Genomic DNA, 18,358 nt, shown 5'->3' with positions numbered 1-18,358 from the left:
TATAGCAGATTAGCACTGACATGAAGTTGACAGTACCTTTCGCATGCACATGGCTATAATAAACATATTAGCAGTTTTCACTTTCAAATTTTATGCTTCTAAAATCCCATCCACACTAGTAGGCAGTGCTTGAGAGTGTATAATGTATTTGTGCCATGAGTTGTCCCTTCCCCAACCATTATAAGTGCAAGAAACCTGAGGTGTGTGTTGTTATAGTATGTATTATTATTATTATTGAAATGCAGGATGTCAACCTGCTATAGTTGCACAACATAGCAGTCAAAAATAATTTGTAACTCTTGAATGCTCCTCCTTAACCTCAAACCCAAAGTGCAATGGTTAATTCAATAACTGGTTAAAGTTCCTATTAGGTTTTTGGCTTTTAACTAATTGGGAGTGCGCATACCTCCCCCACATCTGTATACACTGAATTATCTACTACTTTTGAGGCAGGCAAGAAGGATGCTTAAATTGGGCAGGATTTATGCTATACTGTATAAATTAAAATAGTGCCTAGATACCTTTATTTGTTTTCAGACTACAGCTCCTACCCTCACTCACTGTGCTGACCACGATGGTGGGGAAGGAACCAAAATAAATAAATAACCAAATAAAGATGTGCAACATACAAACAAACATACTTAGGTTTGTTTGTTAATAAGAACCAAATAACACACACATATGTGTATATATATATGTGTGTATATGTATGTGTGTGTGTGTGTGTGTATCTCTATATATATAAATATCTATAGATATATATATAGATATATATCTGTGTGTGTGATTCCTTATGTTTATTGTTCGTGTGTTAATAAAAGCCAAAGAAAGACACCTGCAATGATTCCTTGTTTCTTGCGTGTATCTTAATAAAAACCAAATAAAGGCTGTGCGTGTGTATACTGATTCCTTATGTACACACACACACGTGTCTTTATTTGGTTTCGATCAACGGAGACAAGTTATTAGATCCTTTAGATCCCTTGCTCTGTGTACCAGTGGGCGGCCTCTTTCTCTCTGGGCGCCCGATGTCTCCGCCTCCTCCCTCGTCGGGTCTCCAGGGCCGGGCGCGGCCATTGCTCCTCTCGCAGCCGGCCTCGCTTCCTTCCCCACCGCCCTCGCCCGCCTTCCGCCGCGCGGCTGAACAGGCCCGTTGGGCGCGGATCCGGCCATGGCAGCCGCCGAGAGCACGACGGCCCTCCTCTCGGGCGCCTTCGTGGGCGCGCTCGCTTTCCACCATGTCAACAGCGGCTCCGACACTGTGCGTAAAAAGGTGCCCTTCGCCCCGTGTTGGCGAACATCCCCATCGCCATTACGCATGAAGTGGACGGGGGTGCTTTCGGGTTACCCCGAGGAAGTGCTTTCGCCCCGGCACCTCTTGTCCTTGTTTAATGGGAGCTCGGGTGCTTTATGCGTAAAAGGGAGCCAGGGCGTGTTGTTGTTGTTGTGTAGTATGTGTTTGTGCAGAGGCCAAGTGAGGGCGCATCTCCTGCCGTGGCTGCCCCTTCCCCGCGCCAAGTTTCACTCCTGGTTATATGTTTGTATGCATGCGTGTATACATGCACGTGTGCATTTCCCACTTTTAGGCAGCGACGGAGCTGCAACGCGCGCAGACCCCCCTCTCCAACACTTACTTTGGGAAGAGTTGCCTCGCGTCTCGTGTGACTCCCAAACCCAAGTGCTTCGTGCGCGCAGCCAGCCCGGTGCCCTGCGTGGGTCTGTAACAACAGAGGGACCGTAACCCTCTCTGCGACCCCTCTTAAAAGCACGGCTTAAATTGAGCTTCCCCTCCTCCCCAGGAAGATTTCACGTCTCCAGAAAACGCTGCTGTGTGTCTCCGCTGTGTCTTGGGCGTGCTTGAGATATACGTATTTCAAATTTCCCTCCTCGCAGATCTCCCTGGTCCTAGTCGTAGTCTGACACTCCATAGCCACTACTCGCTTGACACAAATCGCCTAACCTTGCAAAACAGCTATACAGTAATGGATGCTTCAGGGACAGGTCACCTGGAAGCATCCATAGTTAGTTTAATGTTAGAATATGCTTCCAAATTTACTAAAAGTTTGGGACTAGTCAGTGGCAAAGGGTGCGATTTGATCTGCTTTTTTGAAGGGGGACGACTCAAATACTTCCGTCCAGGCCCAGCCCTTAAATTATGCTGTTTTAAATGAGCGTTTTATATTTGACTTCTTTTAGTAATGTTTTCTTTTGAAAAAATTGTTTTGTTTTGCTAACTTTGCTGCTTTAAATATGCATTCTGTAGTTGACCTCCTTGGTAACGTTTTGTTTTGAAATATAATATTTTAGATATTATATTCATTTTGTTACTTTGGGTGTATACATTATATTTCACTTTCTTCAGGAATGTTTTATTCGGGATTGTTTTATTTGATGTTTTAATGTAGGTTGCAAACCGCTTTGAGATTTTTTTATTCAAAATATAAAGTGGTTTAGAAACTAATAATAATAATACTGACTGTACAGCTCTTGCTAGTGGAGTGATGCGTAACTATGGTGTTTCTTCAATTGCAAAGGAAGGATTCCTCCTTGGGGAGGTGAAATCTGAAGCCAAGGACATCATTACTGACTCTCAGATGGATGGTGCTGAAGTTGTGTATACAATTGGTAAGTCAGCTACCAACCGATGCATTTCCTTTGGGGCGGAATGAACATTATGTGGCGCTTGTAAAATATTATTAGTGCATGAGTGTACCAGTATATTTGAATGCGGTGATGGTGCTGCATTGCTTCTGAGCTGCTGTGAAGTCATTCTGTGGGATCCCATGATGTCTAGCAGCAGGATCTATTTTATACCGCAACTCGTCCTTTCCCTCCCCTACAAGGAATAGTGTTATCTCCAGGTTTGTCCGGTGGCTGTGTAGTTCTTTTATTTCTATACAGCTTTTCATAATGGTCCCTTGACATTCCTATCTCTTCAGAGCAGCAGAAAGAGAACAAATGTGATCAAAGGCCTGCCCAATTTGTTTTGCATTTGTTTTTGAGGAAGAAAAATTGCCGTATATAGATCTTCAAATTTACTGTAGTAGTTTGTGTGTCAGTATACACATGAGAGAAAATACCTATGATGTGTGATTTTTGTGGATATACCCAGCTGTATACTTCTTTTTCAAGGCTCTTGAGTCAAATGGACTTCTGCTTATCCACTGTTTGAAGTATATAAACGAAATGTGGGCAAGCATTTTAGGAATTTTATATTGTACATTGTTCTTAATTTTTCTGACTTTTAGTTGATTTTAGCAGTACTTCATCTTAAGTCGCTTTAAGACTTTCTTTGTAAAAAGCGACTAGCAGATGTAATAAATATTAAAATTATTTGAGTATCTTGTAAGGTTGTGACTGAACACAGAATTCAGTTATTACTGTCAGCAGACCACATTGTGCAGTGATATGCCTACACAATCATTCAGGGGAAAGTAAGATGTCGTTTCATTTTCAGATATACAAAGTCACATTCCATGCTACCAACCCTTCAGGTAAGTGCTGTACCCTATTTCAGAAAGAAACTTGAATTCTGTTTCATACAAGGGGATAGCAAAACCCTCACGCAGAGGACTTCATGTGTTGAATTCAGTCAGAGCCTTGGATCATGGCAACAGAATATGCATGCCTAAGGAAACTTATTTCGGTGGGGCTTGCTCACAGATAAATGTTTGCTGTTTAAGTAAGCAAGGGAAGCATGTTTAGAGAGTTCAGGTTACAGATGCTTCAAGTTACAGACTCCGCTAACCCAGAAATATTACCTCGGGTTAAGAACTTTGCTTCAGGATGAGAACAGAAATCGTGCTCCGGCTGCACAGTGGCAGCAGGAGGCCCCATTAGCTAAAGTGGTGCTTCAGGTTAAGAACAGTTTCAGGTTAAGAACGGACCTCCGGAACGAATTAAGTACTTAACCCGAGGTACCACTGTATTTTTATTTATTTATTCAGGGCATTTTTTAGTTGCATGTCCTCCATAGGAGTTCAGGGTAATGTACAACCAACAAAAATTTAAAAACAAGGATAAAAAAAGCAACCACCAATTTTAGCAACCAATCATTGAATACATATTGGTGCCAGGGTCGTCACGCGGCAAAAGCCTGGGTAAATAAATATGCCTTCAATTGATGTTGAACAATACATATGGAAAGTCAGTAAATCAAACAAAGTGATTATTATTTCAGGGTAGAAGATGTTACATGATTTTCTCCATGACTTCCTTCTCTTCCAAAGGTCTAAAGGATTTGATTTCTGTATTTTCATTGAAATTATCATTATACGCTGTGTTCATTTGCTGTATGAGCAAATGTGTGAAGCTTAGTAATAAAAACCAATGCCACTCTAGAAATGTCTTTGATTCAACATCTCTGTTGCCCTTGGGATACCTCTTATCTTTTCCAGCTTTTACAACTCGGCAGGAGAATTGAACGAGCCACTGCTGAATAATATATTGTCGAGTTGCAAAAAGGTATTTTGCGTTTAGAACTAACCTCTTCACAAAACAGAAATGTATGGATACCATAGATTACTACTATATTCTTGTTTAAATGCATGCATAATATCCTACAGACTGGTTCTTATTAGACATGTACAGGCAGGTTTTACCTTTACCTAAGTCCCAGTGAGTTCAGTGGGCTTACTCCAAGTAAGTATAAGTGTGTCTAGGATTGCAGCTTTTGACTGCTATCTCCACACACTTATTGGCAAAGAAGCTCAAATGAATACAGTGGACCATACTTTAGAGCGAACATGCAAACAGTTGATCTGCCAGTGACATGGTTTTTCAACTTTTCACATTATGGGCACATGGTTGTTGTTACCAAAGAGACATTTTAAGTATGGCCCAGTACCTTGGCTGGTGGAAATTCCATTGCGTTTCAGAAGACAAGCTAAGCTGAGTCTTGGGGAACCCAGGTAAAATCACTTTTTAGCACCAGCAATAGGGTGACTCTCAGTCATTATGCAAGAGGTATGAGAACCAGTGAAGGCAGTGAAGGTCCTGTGTGAGTGTCTGGAGGCGGTTGGAGGATGGATGGCGGCTAACAGATTGAGGTTGAAGACAGAAGTACTGTTTTGGGGGGACAGGAGATGGGCGGGTATGGAGGACTTCCAGGTCCTGATTGGGGTAACTGTGCCCCTGAAGGACCAGGGGCGCAGCCTGGGAGTCATTCTGGACTCACAGCTGTCCATGGAGGCGCAGGTCAATTGTGTGTCCAGGGCAGCTGTTTATCAACTCCATCTGGTACGCAGGCTGAGACCCTACCTGCCCGCAGACTGTCTTGTCAGAGTGGTGCATGCTCTAGTTATCTCTCGCTTGGACTACTGCAATGTGCTCTATGTGGGACTACCTTTGAAGGTGACCCGGAAACTACAACTAATCCAGAATGCGGCAGCTAGACTGGTGACTGGGGGCGGCCGCCGAGACCATACAACACCAGTCTTGAAAGGCCTACACTGGCTCCCAGCACGTTTCCGAGCACAATTCAAAGTGTTGGTGCTGACCTTTAAAGCCCTAAACGGCCTTGGTCCAGTATACCTGAAGGAGCGTCTCCACCCCCATCGTTCTGCCCGGACACTGAGGTCCAGTGCCAAGGGCCTTCTGGCGGTTCCCTCTCTGCGAGAAGTGAGGTTACAGGGAACCAGACAGAGGGCCTTCTCGGTAGTGGCACCCGCCCTGTGGAACGCCCTCCTACCAGATGTCAAAGAGAAAAATAACTACCAAACTTTTAGAAGACATCTGAAGGCAGCCCTGTTTAGGGAAGCTTTTAATGTTTAATAGGTTATTGTATTTTAGTGTTTTGTTGGAAGCCGCCCAGAGTGGCTGGGGGAACCCCAGCCAGATGGGCAGGGTATAAATAAGTTGTTGTTGTTGTTGTTTAAAGAAGCTATATCTAATTTTCAGATTGCCATTTCTCTTCCAGACTGTGGTGGGCTGGTACAAACTCAGGCGTAATACTGACCAGACAATGACGTTCAGAGAGCGACTCCTTCATAAGCATTTACAGTCACACTTGTCAAATCAGGGCCTTGTTTTTCTGTTACTGACTTTCAGCCCAACGTCTTCAAATTTATCCACTTACAAACTTGAATATGCCTTACATAAACCGCAAGAAGGGTAAGTATATTCGTTACCCTTTAGTGCATTTCTGTAACTCAGTGAAATATAGCTAATCACTTTCTTGGGTTAATCCCTTTTCCTTTGAAATTTGGAGGAAATCTTGCAATGGAAATGATTTCTTTCTGTTGAAATTTCACTTTCTTACTCTTAATATCATTGGCTGCAATCTTACACGTAATCAGACTTGTGATAGCTCTACAGAAATGTGCAGGAGAGACCCAACATCACATTAGCGCAAAAAGCTTGAGAGCTGATGTGGTGCAAGTGATAGCAAACTGTAACGAAGCATAGTACCGTATTTACTTGAATCTAATGCGCACCTTTTTTGGCCAAATCACGTTGCAAAAATTAAGGTGTGCCTTAGATTCAATGGCACATAGAGTCTAGTTAATACGGTAATAGCAGTTGCACTAGGCATTGCACACCATCTTTGTAAGTTCCAAGACTACCACAGAATTAGTTTGTGTCTGAGCAGTGCTCAATCTTAAAATATTAAAAGCATATTTATGAGCAAGTTTACTCAGAAGTAAGTTTCTCTGAGGTCAGTAGACTTAACTCCCAGGTAAGAATGTATAAGATTTTTTTGTAAGGCTGCAAACCTGGGAGTAAACCCCATTGAACTTAGTGGGACGCACAAAGCAATCCTATACAACTCTTTTCAAAATAAGTTGTATTATGAATTAATAATGGACTGGTACTATTTTGTGCACCCAGTAAACCTTGCCATTGTAGTTATATTAAATTCTTCTATTTATCCTTTTCTAAAGTCCTTTTCAGAAAGTTCCTCTTGTTATTGCCAATTTGAGAATGGCAGAAGAGCATGGATACCATACTGCATCTGGTTCTTGTATTTCTTCCGGCTATTGTAGAGCAGTTGCAAAACACAGGTATGAAAAGGATGTTTTAATTTTTTGCATTGTGTTTTTGGTGACTCCAAATGATTGCCAGCTAGCAGCATGGGTGTGTGGGGGTGTATGCGCGCGCGCACACACACACACACACACACACACATATATATATATATATATATATATATATATATATATATATATATATATGTATATATATATATAGTGGTGCCTTGCAAGACGAAATTAATTCGTTCCGCAAGTTTTTTCTTCCTGCAAGTTTTTCGTCTTGCGAAGCACGGTTTCCCATAGGAATGCATTGAAAATCAATCAATGCGTTCCTATGGAAACCGCCTTCAGACCAGGTCCGGGGACAGTCTGTCCCCCGACCTCTTCTGAAGGCTGGGGGGGGGACAAGGGCTTTTCTTCCCACCCCCAGCATTTAAAAAAAACCCCGGGACAGTGGAGGACTTCTCCGCTGTCCGGGGCGATTTTAAAATGCTGGCGGGCGGCAGCGAAGCCTCCGGGACAGCGGAGGATAAATAGGTACCGCTGTGGTGGGAAGGTAAACGGCGTTTCCGTGTGCTGCTCTGGTTTCGTCAGAAGCGGCTTAGTCATGCTGGCCACATGACCCGGAAAAACTGTCTGCGGAGAAACGTTGGCTCCCTCGGCCTGTAAAGTGAGATGAGTGCCGCAACCCCAGAGTCGTCTGTGACTGGACTTAACTGTCAGGGGTCCTTTACCTTTTTTTTTGAAGGTTGTGTTCAGTTGTCAATGCCAAAATTTAGATTTCAAAATCCACTTTGCATAAAATGGCAGATGGAAATAGTACATTATAGACTTCCTTTTTTTGTTTCAAAAGGTCAGAATTTTTTAATGAAGATGGGTCTCTAAAAGAGGTTCTGAAGACTGCTGAAATGTCTGCCACCTTGCAGGAGGAAATGGAGGTAAGTTACATGCTTTTGGAAAACTTCTCACGCACCTTTTAACCAGGAACACAAAGTTTGAAGTAAGTGTTTGGCAACACAATCTATATGAAGAAATGTTGACGCAAAATGTCCTGAAGCTGGAGATTGGAAATTAGGGAAAAGTAAACCCCATTAACTTGTGTACCAGGCAGATATATTATTATTGTGTATCCTAGAAATAAGCATAGGTAGGGAAGTGAGTGCCATGCGCAGTATTATTTAGGCTGTATTCCAGAAAAACCTGTTGTTCTAGGGTCACCTGAAAGCTTAATCACACAGCTTTTATTCAGGAAGTTAAGTGTGCGGTGACAGCATTATCTAGTCTCCAACAGCACACATAGAGAGTGTCTCAGTTTTATAAGAAAAGCTCTGCTGCATCAGGCCAGTGGTCCATTTAGTCCAGTGTCCTGTTCTCACAGTGGCCAACCAGATGCCTGTGGAAAACCAGTAAGCAGAACATGAGTGCAAGAGCAACTCTCTCCCATTCTTTGATTTCCAGCAACTGGTATTCAGAAGCATTGCTACTTCCAACTGTGGAGGTAGAGGATAGCCACCATCAGTTAGCTGTTAATTCATAAAAAAAGCTTAATCAAAATGTTTATTTGTATATGGATAAGATGACAATTTATCCCATTTTTCCCCCTCTCTCCTAGAATATAGGCAGTAAAGTAGCAGATAGTGAAAGATCAGTAGAGAATCTGCTAGCAGAGGTAGATCAACTGAGACAAGAAGTACGAAGGAAAAAAGAACAGATGCAAACTGCAGGTAACTTAAAACACCTAACTTTCTGTTCCATCTCATTAAACTGACAGGGTACGTAATCTTCTACAGCTGAAATAGGAACCCTCATTCCCCTTTAGTGAAAGCTCCATAGAAATGTAGGAGACAGAAGAATAAGAGTTACAGGTTCCTACTTCAATACCTGTCCTAGGATCTTAAATTCACTCTCTTGGTTCTGATTCTAAAGCAGGGGTGCGCTTATGAATTGTCACTGGATTCCCTTTACATTTGGCATCTTCAGTTTACTTGTCAGCCTTTGCTCCTGTAAAAAGAGCTTACGCACTTAATCGAGTGCTAAACCAGGCACTCCTCAATATTCTACAATAGGAATCAAGAGCATAGATCAGGAATAGGCTACGCAGTGCCCTACAGCTGTTATTGGACTTCAGCTTTCACCACCCTGACCCCTGGCCATGCTGGCAGGGGTCGGTAATGGTTAGGAATACAACAGCCAATTGTATGACACCAGGCTGGCTACCTCTGATATAGATATATAGATATAGATATATAAATGGCCTCGGCCCAGTATACCTGAAGGAGCATCTCCACCCCAATCATTCTGCCCAGACGCTGAGGTCCAGCGCCGAGGGCCTTCTGGCGGTTCCCTCATTGTGAGCAGCAAAGCTGCAGGGAACCAGGCAGAGGGCCTTCTCGGTAGTGGCGCCCGCCCTGTGGAACACCCTCCCATCAGATGTCAAAGAGAACAACAACTACCTGACATTTAGAAGACATCTGAAGGCAGCCCTGTTAAGGGAAGTTTTTAATGTGTGACATTTTAATGTATTTTTAATTGTTGTTGGAAGCTGTCCAGAGTGGCTGGGGAAACCTAGCCAGATGGGTGTGGTACAAATAATAAATTATTATTATTATTATTGATACTTACTTGTCTAGAAACGACCCTGATGTTGCAAAAGGCATGTTAAGCAAATAGTTCAGATATTTAGAATGTATGAGCTGCTATTTCACATATGCTATGGTTGGATGTTTTATTAAGCTGTAGTTTCGCACAATATGAAAAGGCTTCAGCAAGTCTCAGGCCCCATGCTTTTGCCTTTCCTTAACCATAGTTTGTCACATCATCCAAATCAAGGGACTTGAGGCTTGCCAAAGTCTTAGGACTGCTCATTAAATAGTTACCAGTCAAGCAGCTGCTGTTCTATGCACTTGGAAGTCTTGTAGGCTGCTGTAGCTGTTATATCAAAAGAAAATACCCTCTGTCTGTTTCAGAAGTTACCCAAACGAAGAAAAGTCACCCAGATGAATCCAAAGAAAATATCTTCCTTTGTCAAGCTTTGCAAAACTTTTTCCCAAATTCTGGACTGCAGTCAAGCAGTGTTACTTTAAAAGGAAGACAGATTTCTAAGCATTGCTGCAACATTGACCACAACACAAAGATAATGGACTGGCTGACCTTAATGTTCAAAGAAAATAGTTTCCCTGAAGCTGAGACAAGGCAGGTAATTAAGCGAAAGGCTACTGTAACTACAAGTGGACCAAAGCCATTCAAAAGGCTACGATCTTTCAAACTTCGTCGAAATCTATTTCGGGAGGACCAAAAGAACAGTGACCAAGAAACAAACATTCCAACCAGTGACACTGAACCTGATGAGGATGTTACAAAAGAGCATGAAGAACGCAGAGTATCTCCAAGTTTTTAATCCCTTTCAGTACAGATAAAGGATTTATTTCCCCCCAGAAATTGTTGCCTATGTAACTGTCCATTTGTTCATGGTCTCTGGGAGGGGAAGTCTTGTTTATGAAAACTCACCCATCAAAAATTAAACCAGCATTAATCCCCACAATTTGGGGGGAAACAAAATAGTCTAGTTTCTTCCTCAGTAGATTTTGTATTCCTTATTTTCCACAGGGATTATCCCTGGTGGAAGACTTCAGCATAAAATGTACTGTACTGATAGTACCATGTTTGGACTAAGGCTGGACTAAGAATGCAACAATACAGTGGTACCTCGGGTTACAGACGTTTCAGGTTACAGACTCTGTTAACCCAGAAATAGTACCTCGGGTTAAGAACTTTGCTTCAGGATGAGAACAGAAATTGCGCAGCAGCAGTGCTTCAGGTTAAGAATGGACCTCCAGAACAAATTAAGTTCTTAACCCGAGGTACCACTGTAATTCCAAAGGGTCCACCAGCCCTCTGGAGCAGAAAGGGGTGGTGCACAGGTCTGCAGAGGAAAGGAAAGGAGGGGGAAATCTCCAATGGATCAGAGCCTTCCGTCAGCAGGATACAAAATGGTTATATGCTGTGCTTGAAAGCAAAGCAGCTGAACTGAAAGCTAAACATGGTTTCATGTCAGCCTACAGAGAAATGGGCAAGACCTTAATACAAATATTTCATTCATGATACTGCCTTTGATTGTGTTCCACTAATCCATTTTCCACACGGAGCAATATAGTACATAGTAATATAGCACACAGATGCGCCAAACCTACACCTACCTAGGAGTAAGCCCTATTAGACATATATACTTGCTTCCAAGTAGGTATTTTTATTGTTAGGCATGACAGCATGTTTTCCACCTTGCATACAAAATGACAGCCATTTGAAGAATGGCATGATTATTAGCACAGAGGAGAAGCATTCTGCCATTCACATGGCAATCCTGTGTACTCTGTATACAGCAGAATTAACAGGATCGTATCTGACGTGCTAGTGGTTTGCTTATTAAGGATGTACCAGGAATGACTACAAATCAGTTACAAAATCAGTTTTATTAAGTACAGTTAACATAATTCATTCTGGATATTTGATACTACATACTTTAGGGTCGCTGAGGAATGTTGGGTCCTTGTATGTAACCGACATAAATCCTGCAACATAATAAATTCAGAAGCTTTAGAAACAAAGCAATTTGCAAAACATCTAAGTACCTCCATATTTTAAAAAGATGCTCACCCAGTTGTCGGGCCCTTTTAATATTTTTTGCAACCTCTTGCTGCTTCTTCATACATAAGCCTGTAAAATCAAAAAATCCTAAAAAGCCACTTCATTTGAAAACGTCAAAAGATCAATTCCTTTATCAATGCAGATTAAACCTATTAAGGGGCTTTTAAAAATATAAGCACTCAAGACTGGTCTCGATTTAAGTTTTAGAAACCAAATTCAATATAATTCAGAATGCTGCACAGGTCAAAGGCGGCTGGTTAAATAGCCTTAAAATTAATAAGTAGTGAAAAACATTTACCTTAAATATAATACAGTGGTGCCTCGCAAGACGAAATTAATTCGTTCCGCAAGTTTTTTCTTCTTGCGAGTTTTTCGTCTTGCGAAGCACGGTTTCCCATAGGAATGCATTGAAAATCAATTAATGCGTTCCTAGGGAAACCGACTTCAGACCAGGTCCGGGGACAGCCTGTCCCCCGACCTCTTCTGAAGGCTGGGGGGGGGGGACGAAGGGCTTTTCTTCCCACCCCCAGCATTTTAAAAAACCCCGGGACAGCGGAGGACTTCTCCACTGTCCCGGGGCGATTTAAAAGCCCCCGGGAAGGCAGGCAGGGGGGACAAAGACTTTTGCCCCCCGCCGGCCTTCAGAAGAGGTCCAGGACCTCTTCTGAAGGCCGGCGGGGGGCAAAAGTCTTTGCTGCCCCCTGCCTGCCTTCCCGGGAGAGCGGAGAAAGGCAGCGCGTTTCTCCGCTGTCCCCGACGGCTTTTGAAGGCCGGCGAGGGGGAGCAAAGACTTTTGCCCCCCGCCGGCCTTCAGAAGAGGTCCAGGACCTCTTCTGAAGGCTGGCGGGGGGCAAAAGTCTTTGTCCCCCCTGCCTGCCTTCCCAGGGGCTTTTGCCCCCCGCCAGCCTTCAGAAGAGGTCCTGGACCTCTTCTGAAGGCCGGCGGGGGGCAAAAGTCTTTGTCCCCCCTGCCTGCCCTCGCAGGGGCTTTTGCCCCCCGCCGGCCTTCAGAAGAGGTCCAGGACCTCTTCTGAAGGCGGGCGGGGGGCGAAAGTCTTTGCTCCCCCCGCCTGCCTTCAAAAGCCGTCGGGGACAGCGGAGAAACGCGCCGCCCGGGGCGATTTTAAACCCGCTGTCCCGGGTTTTTTTAAATGCTGCCGGGAGTCAGCGCTGCCACCCGGCAGCATTTTAAAATCGCCCCGGACAGCGGAGAAGTCCCCCGCTGTCCCGGGGTTTTTAAAAAACCTCTCCGCCCCCCCCGCCAGGGTTCGGAGCAGCCTTCCGAAGCCTGGCGGCGGGAGGAGGTCCGAGGACAGTGGGGAAGAGGCGCTGCGCTTCCCCGCTGTCCCGGAGATTTCCCTATGGGCTTTCGTTTTGCGAAGGAAGCCCATAGGGAAATTCGTTTTGCGAAGCGCCTCCGCGACGGAAAACCCTTTCGTCTAGCGGGTTTTCCGTCTTGCGAGGCATTCGTCTTGCGGGGCACCACTGTACTGCTAAATCTTTCACATACCTGTTATATGCCTTCCAAAAATGTGACCAGAGTATGGCGAAATAAACTGTGATAAAAGCTGTTGGAGGAGGAAAAAAATTAACAAATATTAAGCAACATTTTGATTTCTTCTTTTCTATTTTTTTACATATTGGTAGCAAATCTCCACAGTTCATTTAAACATACTAATCATGCAATATTTAAAGAAAATTAAGTACTGAAATTTCACAAGCAGAAAACAATTTAAAATGTAGTTTCTGTTTTGTATGGCCAGTCAGTCTGCAAAGCGGAAATCCAAAGGAAGACCAGAGGATTGGTAGGATAAACCAAAGTAGAGGCCCCGTGCACTTAAGACTGGGTGAGGTATAGAAACTATTTTGTATGCAAGAGAAGAAGCACATGAGCCCACAAGATAATCCTGAAATAGCCGTGGTTAAGAGATCCAGCAATGTTATATACTTTATTCCAAATGCAATCCTGTTTCTATGCTTGCTTTACTTGGCTTTACACCTCCTACTCTTGGTTATTAGGGGTAGATTTATTGTACTTGCAAGGTGACACCCTATCAACCACATGTGCTGGGCAAGCACAGTATTCTGCATTCCTGCAATTATCCTGCCTCCGCACCTTTAAGTCATAATAACCATGGGGATTTGGCATATGTCCAAGGCATACTTTGGATTTCCAACATGCAACTGATCTTGTTATATTTTCCTTGCACGTATTCCTGAGTGTATTCTAAAAGAGTGAATTTTAATTTTACATATTTAGTGCCAGTGGCATTCACTCCTAGGTGAACGGAGCCGCATGAAAGGAACAGAAATGTTGCAAAAGTACCGCCCTGAAGCAGTATTCTTGTAACACGTAGGAGTGTAGACAAGTGAACTAGCATGATCTCCGATAAGCATAGGCCGGATTTTGCTTAGCTTTCTTTAGTACACCTTGACAACAAACACAAATACAGAGGAATTTACCTGTACATTTTTGTAGTCAACAGCTACCCCACACAAGACACACTTTTTAGGGGGTTCCTTATAGGGATTGTCCATTGGCACAGGCTGAAACAGAAATAGTTTTAGCAGAAGTGTCTTTCTACTTTCTTTTAGTACTGACTGCTTAAGTCAGCCTTTCTCAGCCTGTGGGTCCCCAGATGTTGAACTACAACTCCCATCACCCCTAGCTAGAAAGGACAGAGCTCAGGGATAACGGGAGTTGTAGTTCAACAACATCTGGGGACCCACAGGTTGAGAACTGCTGGCTTAAGTGCTGAAGCAGACATGATACTATCATACAGAACAAGTGTCTTGCAACATGTTACACAAAAATCAGCCCTAGGTTGGACTCTAGCATAGATATATGGTACCTGTCTATTTGGTTGACCCACCAAATGGGGCTTCTAGTTAGAACTGTTATAGAATAGACTAAAAAAAGCAAAAGGCTGCTTCTGGGCGGTTTTTTAACTTATCTTAAAATTGCCACATAGTTCTTATATTAAACTTTAAATGTAAGAACAGAATCCATCATTGATCAATCTTCTTGATTGTCTCCCCTCGAATATACGTACTCAGCCCATAAAATGTTGCTACGTTAGCTACATCTCAATCCCTTGTGTAGAAATTTTAAACATATTTCTGGCACTTTGGTTTACAAGCATTGGCTAGTGTAATTTATACCAGGCTGTGGTCAAACATTTAATATCAGGCAGACACCTTCACAGTATTCTTTTTTGGCACCTACTGAAGACATTTGGACAAGCCTACCCAGATGTTTAGAAAGTTTGTGTGAGTTTTGATTTGTTTTAGTCTATTATATTGTGGTTTTAACCTGTATGTTTTTAATTATGGTTGTAGTTTTTTATTGTTTCTTCCTTTCTGTAAAACACTTTGAGGTTTTTTTCTACAATTAAGCAGCATATAATATTTTATGAAATAAATGAATAAATAAAATAGGCTGAGAGGCAGTGATTGGCCTAAGATCACCTGGGGAGATTCATAAGAAGGACCTTGCTGGATCAGACCAAGAGATCTTCTAGGCCAGCAGTCTCCCCACCTGTCAATCCCAGAGACAAGCATTCAGAGGCATACTGCCTCCAACAGGGGAGGCAGAACATAGCTGTTGTGGCTAGCCACCACTGACAGCATTAGCCATTCTTCCTTGGTAATTTTGGCACCATTTTCTAACTTGACACAAAGTTTCTTTTAATTATTTGCCAAACAAGTTCTGTATTTGATGCCTCACAGTTTTCAGAGTAAATAAATTGAGATTGTTGTAAACACTGTAATTTTGAAACACTCATTTTTACTTCAGCTACCTTCCAACAAGGTGTCTTCTATGTTTATAGTCTACAGTTGATAATGAGCCTTAAATAAAGTAGAAATACCTGATTACGCTCTTATATATTTTATACTGACTCCTGTGCAGTTTCACAGCAAAAAGTGCAGTTGCAACATAATTATTTTCTTTAATAATAATAATACCTTTATTGTCATTGTACAACCTGTGTAAACCACTATCATCCTATGTTTTGAGTTTGAAAACTTTCAAAAATATGTAAGCTGATTAGAATGTTAATTGTAACACACATTTCTTACCATATCTGCATTACTGGACAACTGTTCACTATATGAACTACACTCCCGTCTCCATGATGCAACTGGAAAAGACATATGTAACAAAGCACACTCACAACATGTTTTTAAGTATTCACAAGAAATTTAAAGCTAGCAAATAATTAATGTTAAAGCACTCAAAGCCCATCTCCCCTTTTTAATACTTTTGTGGAGATTTATCATAACCCAATAGATATGCATTGATATACCAGCAATGTTTCCCCACCCCCCAGCAAAAATGCTGATGTTAGCACAGGTTTTGTGTTTATATTTAACATACCTAGTGACCATACATGAGAAAGACTCCCATGCAGGCAGCTGTATGGAAATCCATGCAGAGGAATGAGCAGGCTTGCAGAGGAGGGACAGATCATTCTCTCTCCTCTTTCAGCCCCCTTAGTTTCATGCTAGCCTCAAGAGGAAGCAAATTCCCTTCCTCCACAGCAAGCACAGAAGCCAAGTGGGCTGAAGGAGGTGCAAAGTAGTGTTCCTACTGAATTCAGTGAGCCCAGGTAGATGGCATTAGAGTTGCAGCCTAAGAAGCTGCATTTCCATGTTTGCTGCAGAGAAGAGGCTTCCCCTCCTTTGTGGCCAGCAAACGTGAAAACAACAAATCCCTCAGAGTAGATTTTCTACGTAACTGCATTCACTGCTAAAATGGGTGTGTAACAATGCACACCAAGTAAAAAAAGAAGATCGAAAGAGCCCAGCATGCAGTGCATAGGCCACAGCCTTTGCGGATGGTATCTACTAGGGATAAGCACAAGTCACTGTCATCAACCCATTATTGTGACACAAGCTCTCTCTAAAGGCTTTTGTAAGGTCCAGCACGCACAAGGGAAATATTCCAGACCAAGCCAAATCCAAAGTGCAGATTCTAGTGAAATCAGCCTCAGTTCCACTAGGTTCAGAACTCTGAAATACAACACTGATGAGCATTATGAAAAAGCTGAGCCACTTCAGCCCTTGAGCCAATGCATGCATATATAAGTCTGGACATCTGGCTTCACAATGGGGTTATGTAGACCCTTGGACATCTACAAATAGTGCCATAATGAACAGAATTATAGAGTTAATATATAATAATAATAATAATAATAATAATAATAATAATAATTTTTTATTTATACCCTGCCCTCCCCAGCCAAGGCCGGGCTCAGTGTGGTTCAGGGTTTGCTTGAGGAGCTGCTCTTCCTAAATATATCTGTAAATCATAAGGGATTTAAGCCTAGCTCGAGCTACTTACACCCATGCTATTCTGAAGACAGATGAAGCAGTTATTGTAACACTTCAAAACCGTGCCCACTTATTGACGACAAGCAGGACTTACTCCCTAGCAATAAACATACATAGGTTTTGTGCTGCACGTTACTATGTTGCAATGCATAGAAAAACGGCGCCCATTTGTTTTGTTTATTCAAGCTTAAAGCTCTAAGGTGTTCCTATTATCCGCCCCCCAGCCTGCACAAGGCAGGCCAGTGCCGAATGGCTAAACAAGGTATAGCTTAGGGCCCCACTCTCTTGGGGGCCCGAAAAATTTTAAAGGAAAAAGAACCAGATGTACATTTCCAAAATATAAGTTAAAAAACAAATAAAACCTACATACAGCAACAGTGTTTTATGTTATGTAGGCTCCAATGATGTAATTAATGGGCCCTGCCTGCAAGCCTGCTCCCTAAAATATCACTGGTTTGCTCACTTATATATAGGGTGCCTACATTCTGCATAGGGACACAGGTGGCGCTGTGGGTTAAAGCACAGAGCCTAGGACTTGCCGATCAGAAGGTTGGTGGTTTGAATCCCTGCGACGGGGTAAGCTCCCGTTACTCAGTCCCTGCTCCTGCCAACCTAGCAGTTCGAAAGCATGTCAAAGTGCAAGTAGATAAATAGGTACCACTCCGGCGGGAAGGTAAACAGTGTTTCTGTGCACTGCTCTGGTTCGCCAGAAGCAGCTTAGTCATGCTGGCCACATGACCCAGAAGCTGTACGCCGGCTCCCTTGGCCAATAAAGCGAGATGAGCGCCACAACCCCAGAGTCGGTCACGACTGGACCTAATGGTCAGGGGTCCCTTTACCTTACATTCTGCATGGACTGGTTGCAAAGCAACATGTGCAAATGGTTTTAGATACCTATTAGGTCCATAAATTACCATATAGCATATATTCAACACAAAAAACAATGACAAATTGTTGTTGACAAAGGACAGCTGAACATATAAAGGGCCCCATTACCTTCAGTAGCTTAGGGCCTCATCAAACCTAAATCCGGCCCTGAGGCAGGCCACGCCTTAGCGAAAGAAGCAAACTCCCTCCCTGGTTGGGGCAGGACTTTCCATCTCTTACCTGCACCAGAGGAAACAGCGCCCTTCCTTACGCCAGCGAAGAGGCAGAAAACTCGCCCTGAGTCCTTGGCGGCCATCGCCAAGGCAGCCATGTTTTCCGCCTTCCAAGCTTCCGCTGCGGAAAACGCAGAGAGCAGCACCTAAATCCTTCCCTCTCGGTACATTTCCTGTCCTCTGACACGTTTTAGGGCTCGCGCATGCGCCGCGCCGGGAAGAAGCCGCAAGGGCGCCCAGTTCGAACTGTCAACAAAACACGGAGTCCAATCGCCGCACGGCGTTCGCCCCTTGCCCCTCCCCTCTCTCA

At 43.2% G+C, this 18,358-nt stretch overlaps 2 protein-coding genes across 5 annotated transcripts; one reads left to right on the top strand and one right to left on the bottom strand.

The window, feature by feature from the left end:
- The first annotated feature begins 1,037 nt into the window (after positions 1 to 1,037).
- Positions 1,038 to 10,529, top strand: ABRAXAS1 (abraxas 1, BRCA1 A complex subunit). Of its 4 annotated transcripts, none has more exons than XM_028743711.2 (9): positions 1,038 to 1,261; positions 2,535 to 2,625; positions 3,458 to 3,494; positions 4,398 to 4,464; positions 5,918 to 6,111; positions 6,882 to 7,001; positions 7,825 to 7,909; positions 8,584 to 8,695; positions 9,938 to 10,529. In XM_028743711.2, exons 1-9 carry the CDS (start codon positions 1,172 to 1,174, stop codon positions 10,366 to 10,368), a joined length of 1,227 nt encoding a protein of 408 aa, XP_028599544.2. In that variant the 5' UTR covers positions 1,038 to 1,171; the 3' UTR covers positions 10,369 to 10,529. The 4 variants fall into 4 exon arrangements, with proteins under 4 accessions (XP_028599544.2, XP_028599545.2, XP_028599543.2 ...); XM_028743710.2 differs by having other exon boundaries at positions 1,039 to 1,273; XM_028743713.2 differs by having other exon boundaries at positions 1,044 to 1,261; positions 2,539 to 2,625.
- An 892-nt stretch (positions 10,530 to 11,421) lies between these two features.
- Positions 11,422 to 18,218, bottom strand: MRPS18C (mitochondrial ribosomal protein S18C). Its single transcript, XM_028743715.2, has 6 exons — positions 18,056 to 18,218; positions 15,695 to 15,756; positions 14,078 to 14,161; positions 13,125 to 13,182; positions 11,625 to 11,684; positions 11,422 to 11,539 (listed from the first exon to the last, which is right to left on the bottom strand). The coding sequence occupies exons 1-6, from the start codon at positions 18,144 to 18,146 to the stop codon at positions 11,463 to 11,465; spliced, it is 432 nt and encodes a 143-aa protein (XP_028599548.2). The 5' UTR covers positions 18,147 to 18,218; the 3' UTR covers positions 11,422 to 11,462.
- Positions 18,219 to 18,358: the final 140 nt, after the last annotated feature.

Source organism: Podarcis muralis, chromosome 9 (assembly GCF_964188315.1).
Source record: "Podarcis muralis chromosome 9, rPodMur119.hap1.1, whole genome shotgun sequence".
In the NCBI taxonomy this organism is placed as follows: Eukaryota; Metazoa; Chordata; class Lepidosauria; order Squamata; family Lacertidae; genus Podarcis; species Podarcis muralis.
This window is presented reverse-complemented; position numbering and strand designations above follow the sequence as displayed.

Coding starts and splice junctions, on each gene's coding strand:
- ABRAXAS1 (XM_028743710.2), top strand. CDS start 1,172: ATGGCAGCCGCCGAGAGCACGACGGCCCTCCTCTCGGGCGCCTTCGTG. Junction 1,274..2,534: donor CCGACACTGTGCGTAAAAAG/GTGCCCTTCGCC, acceptor TCAATTGCAAAG/GAAGGATTCCTCCTTGGGGA. Junction 3,495..4,397: donor CCATGCTACCAACCCTTCAG/GTAAGTGCTGTA, acceptor TATCTTTTCCAG/CTTTTACAACTCGGCAGGAG.
- MRPS18C (XM_028743715.2), bottom strand. CDS start 18,146: ATGGCTGCCTTGGCGATGGCCGCCAAGGACTCAGGGCGAGTTTTCTGC. Junction 15,757..18,055: donor CGCTGTTTCCTCTGGTGCAG/GTAAGAGATGGA, acceptor TGTCTTTTCCAG/TTGCATCATGGAGACGGGAG. Junction 11,540..11,624: donor TAAAAGGGCCCGACAACTGG/GTGAGCATCTTT, acceptor ATTATGTTGCAG/GATTTATGTCGGTTACATAC.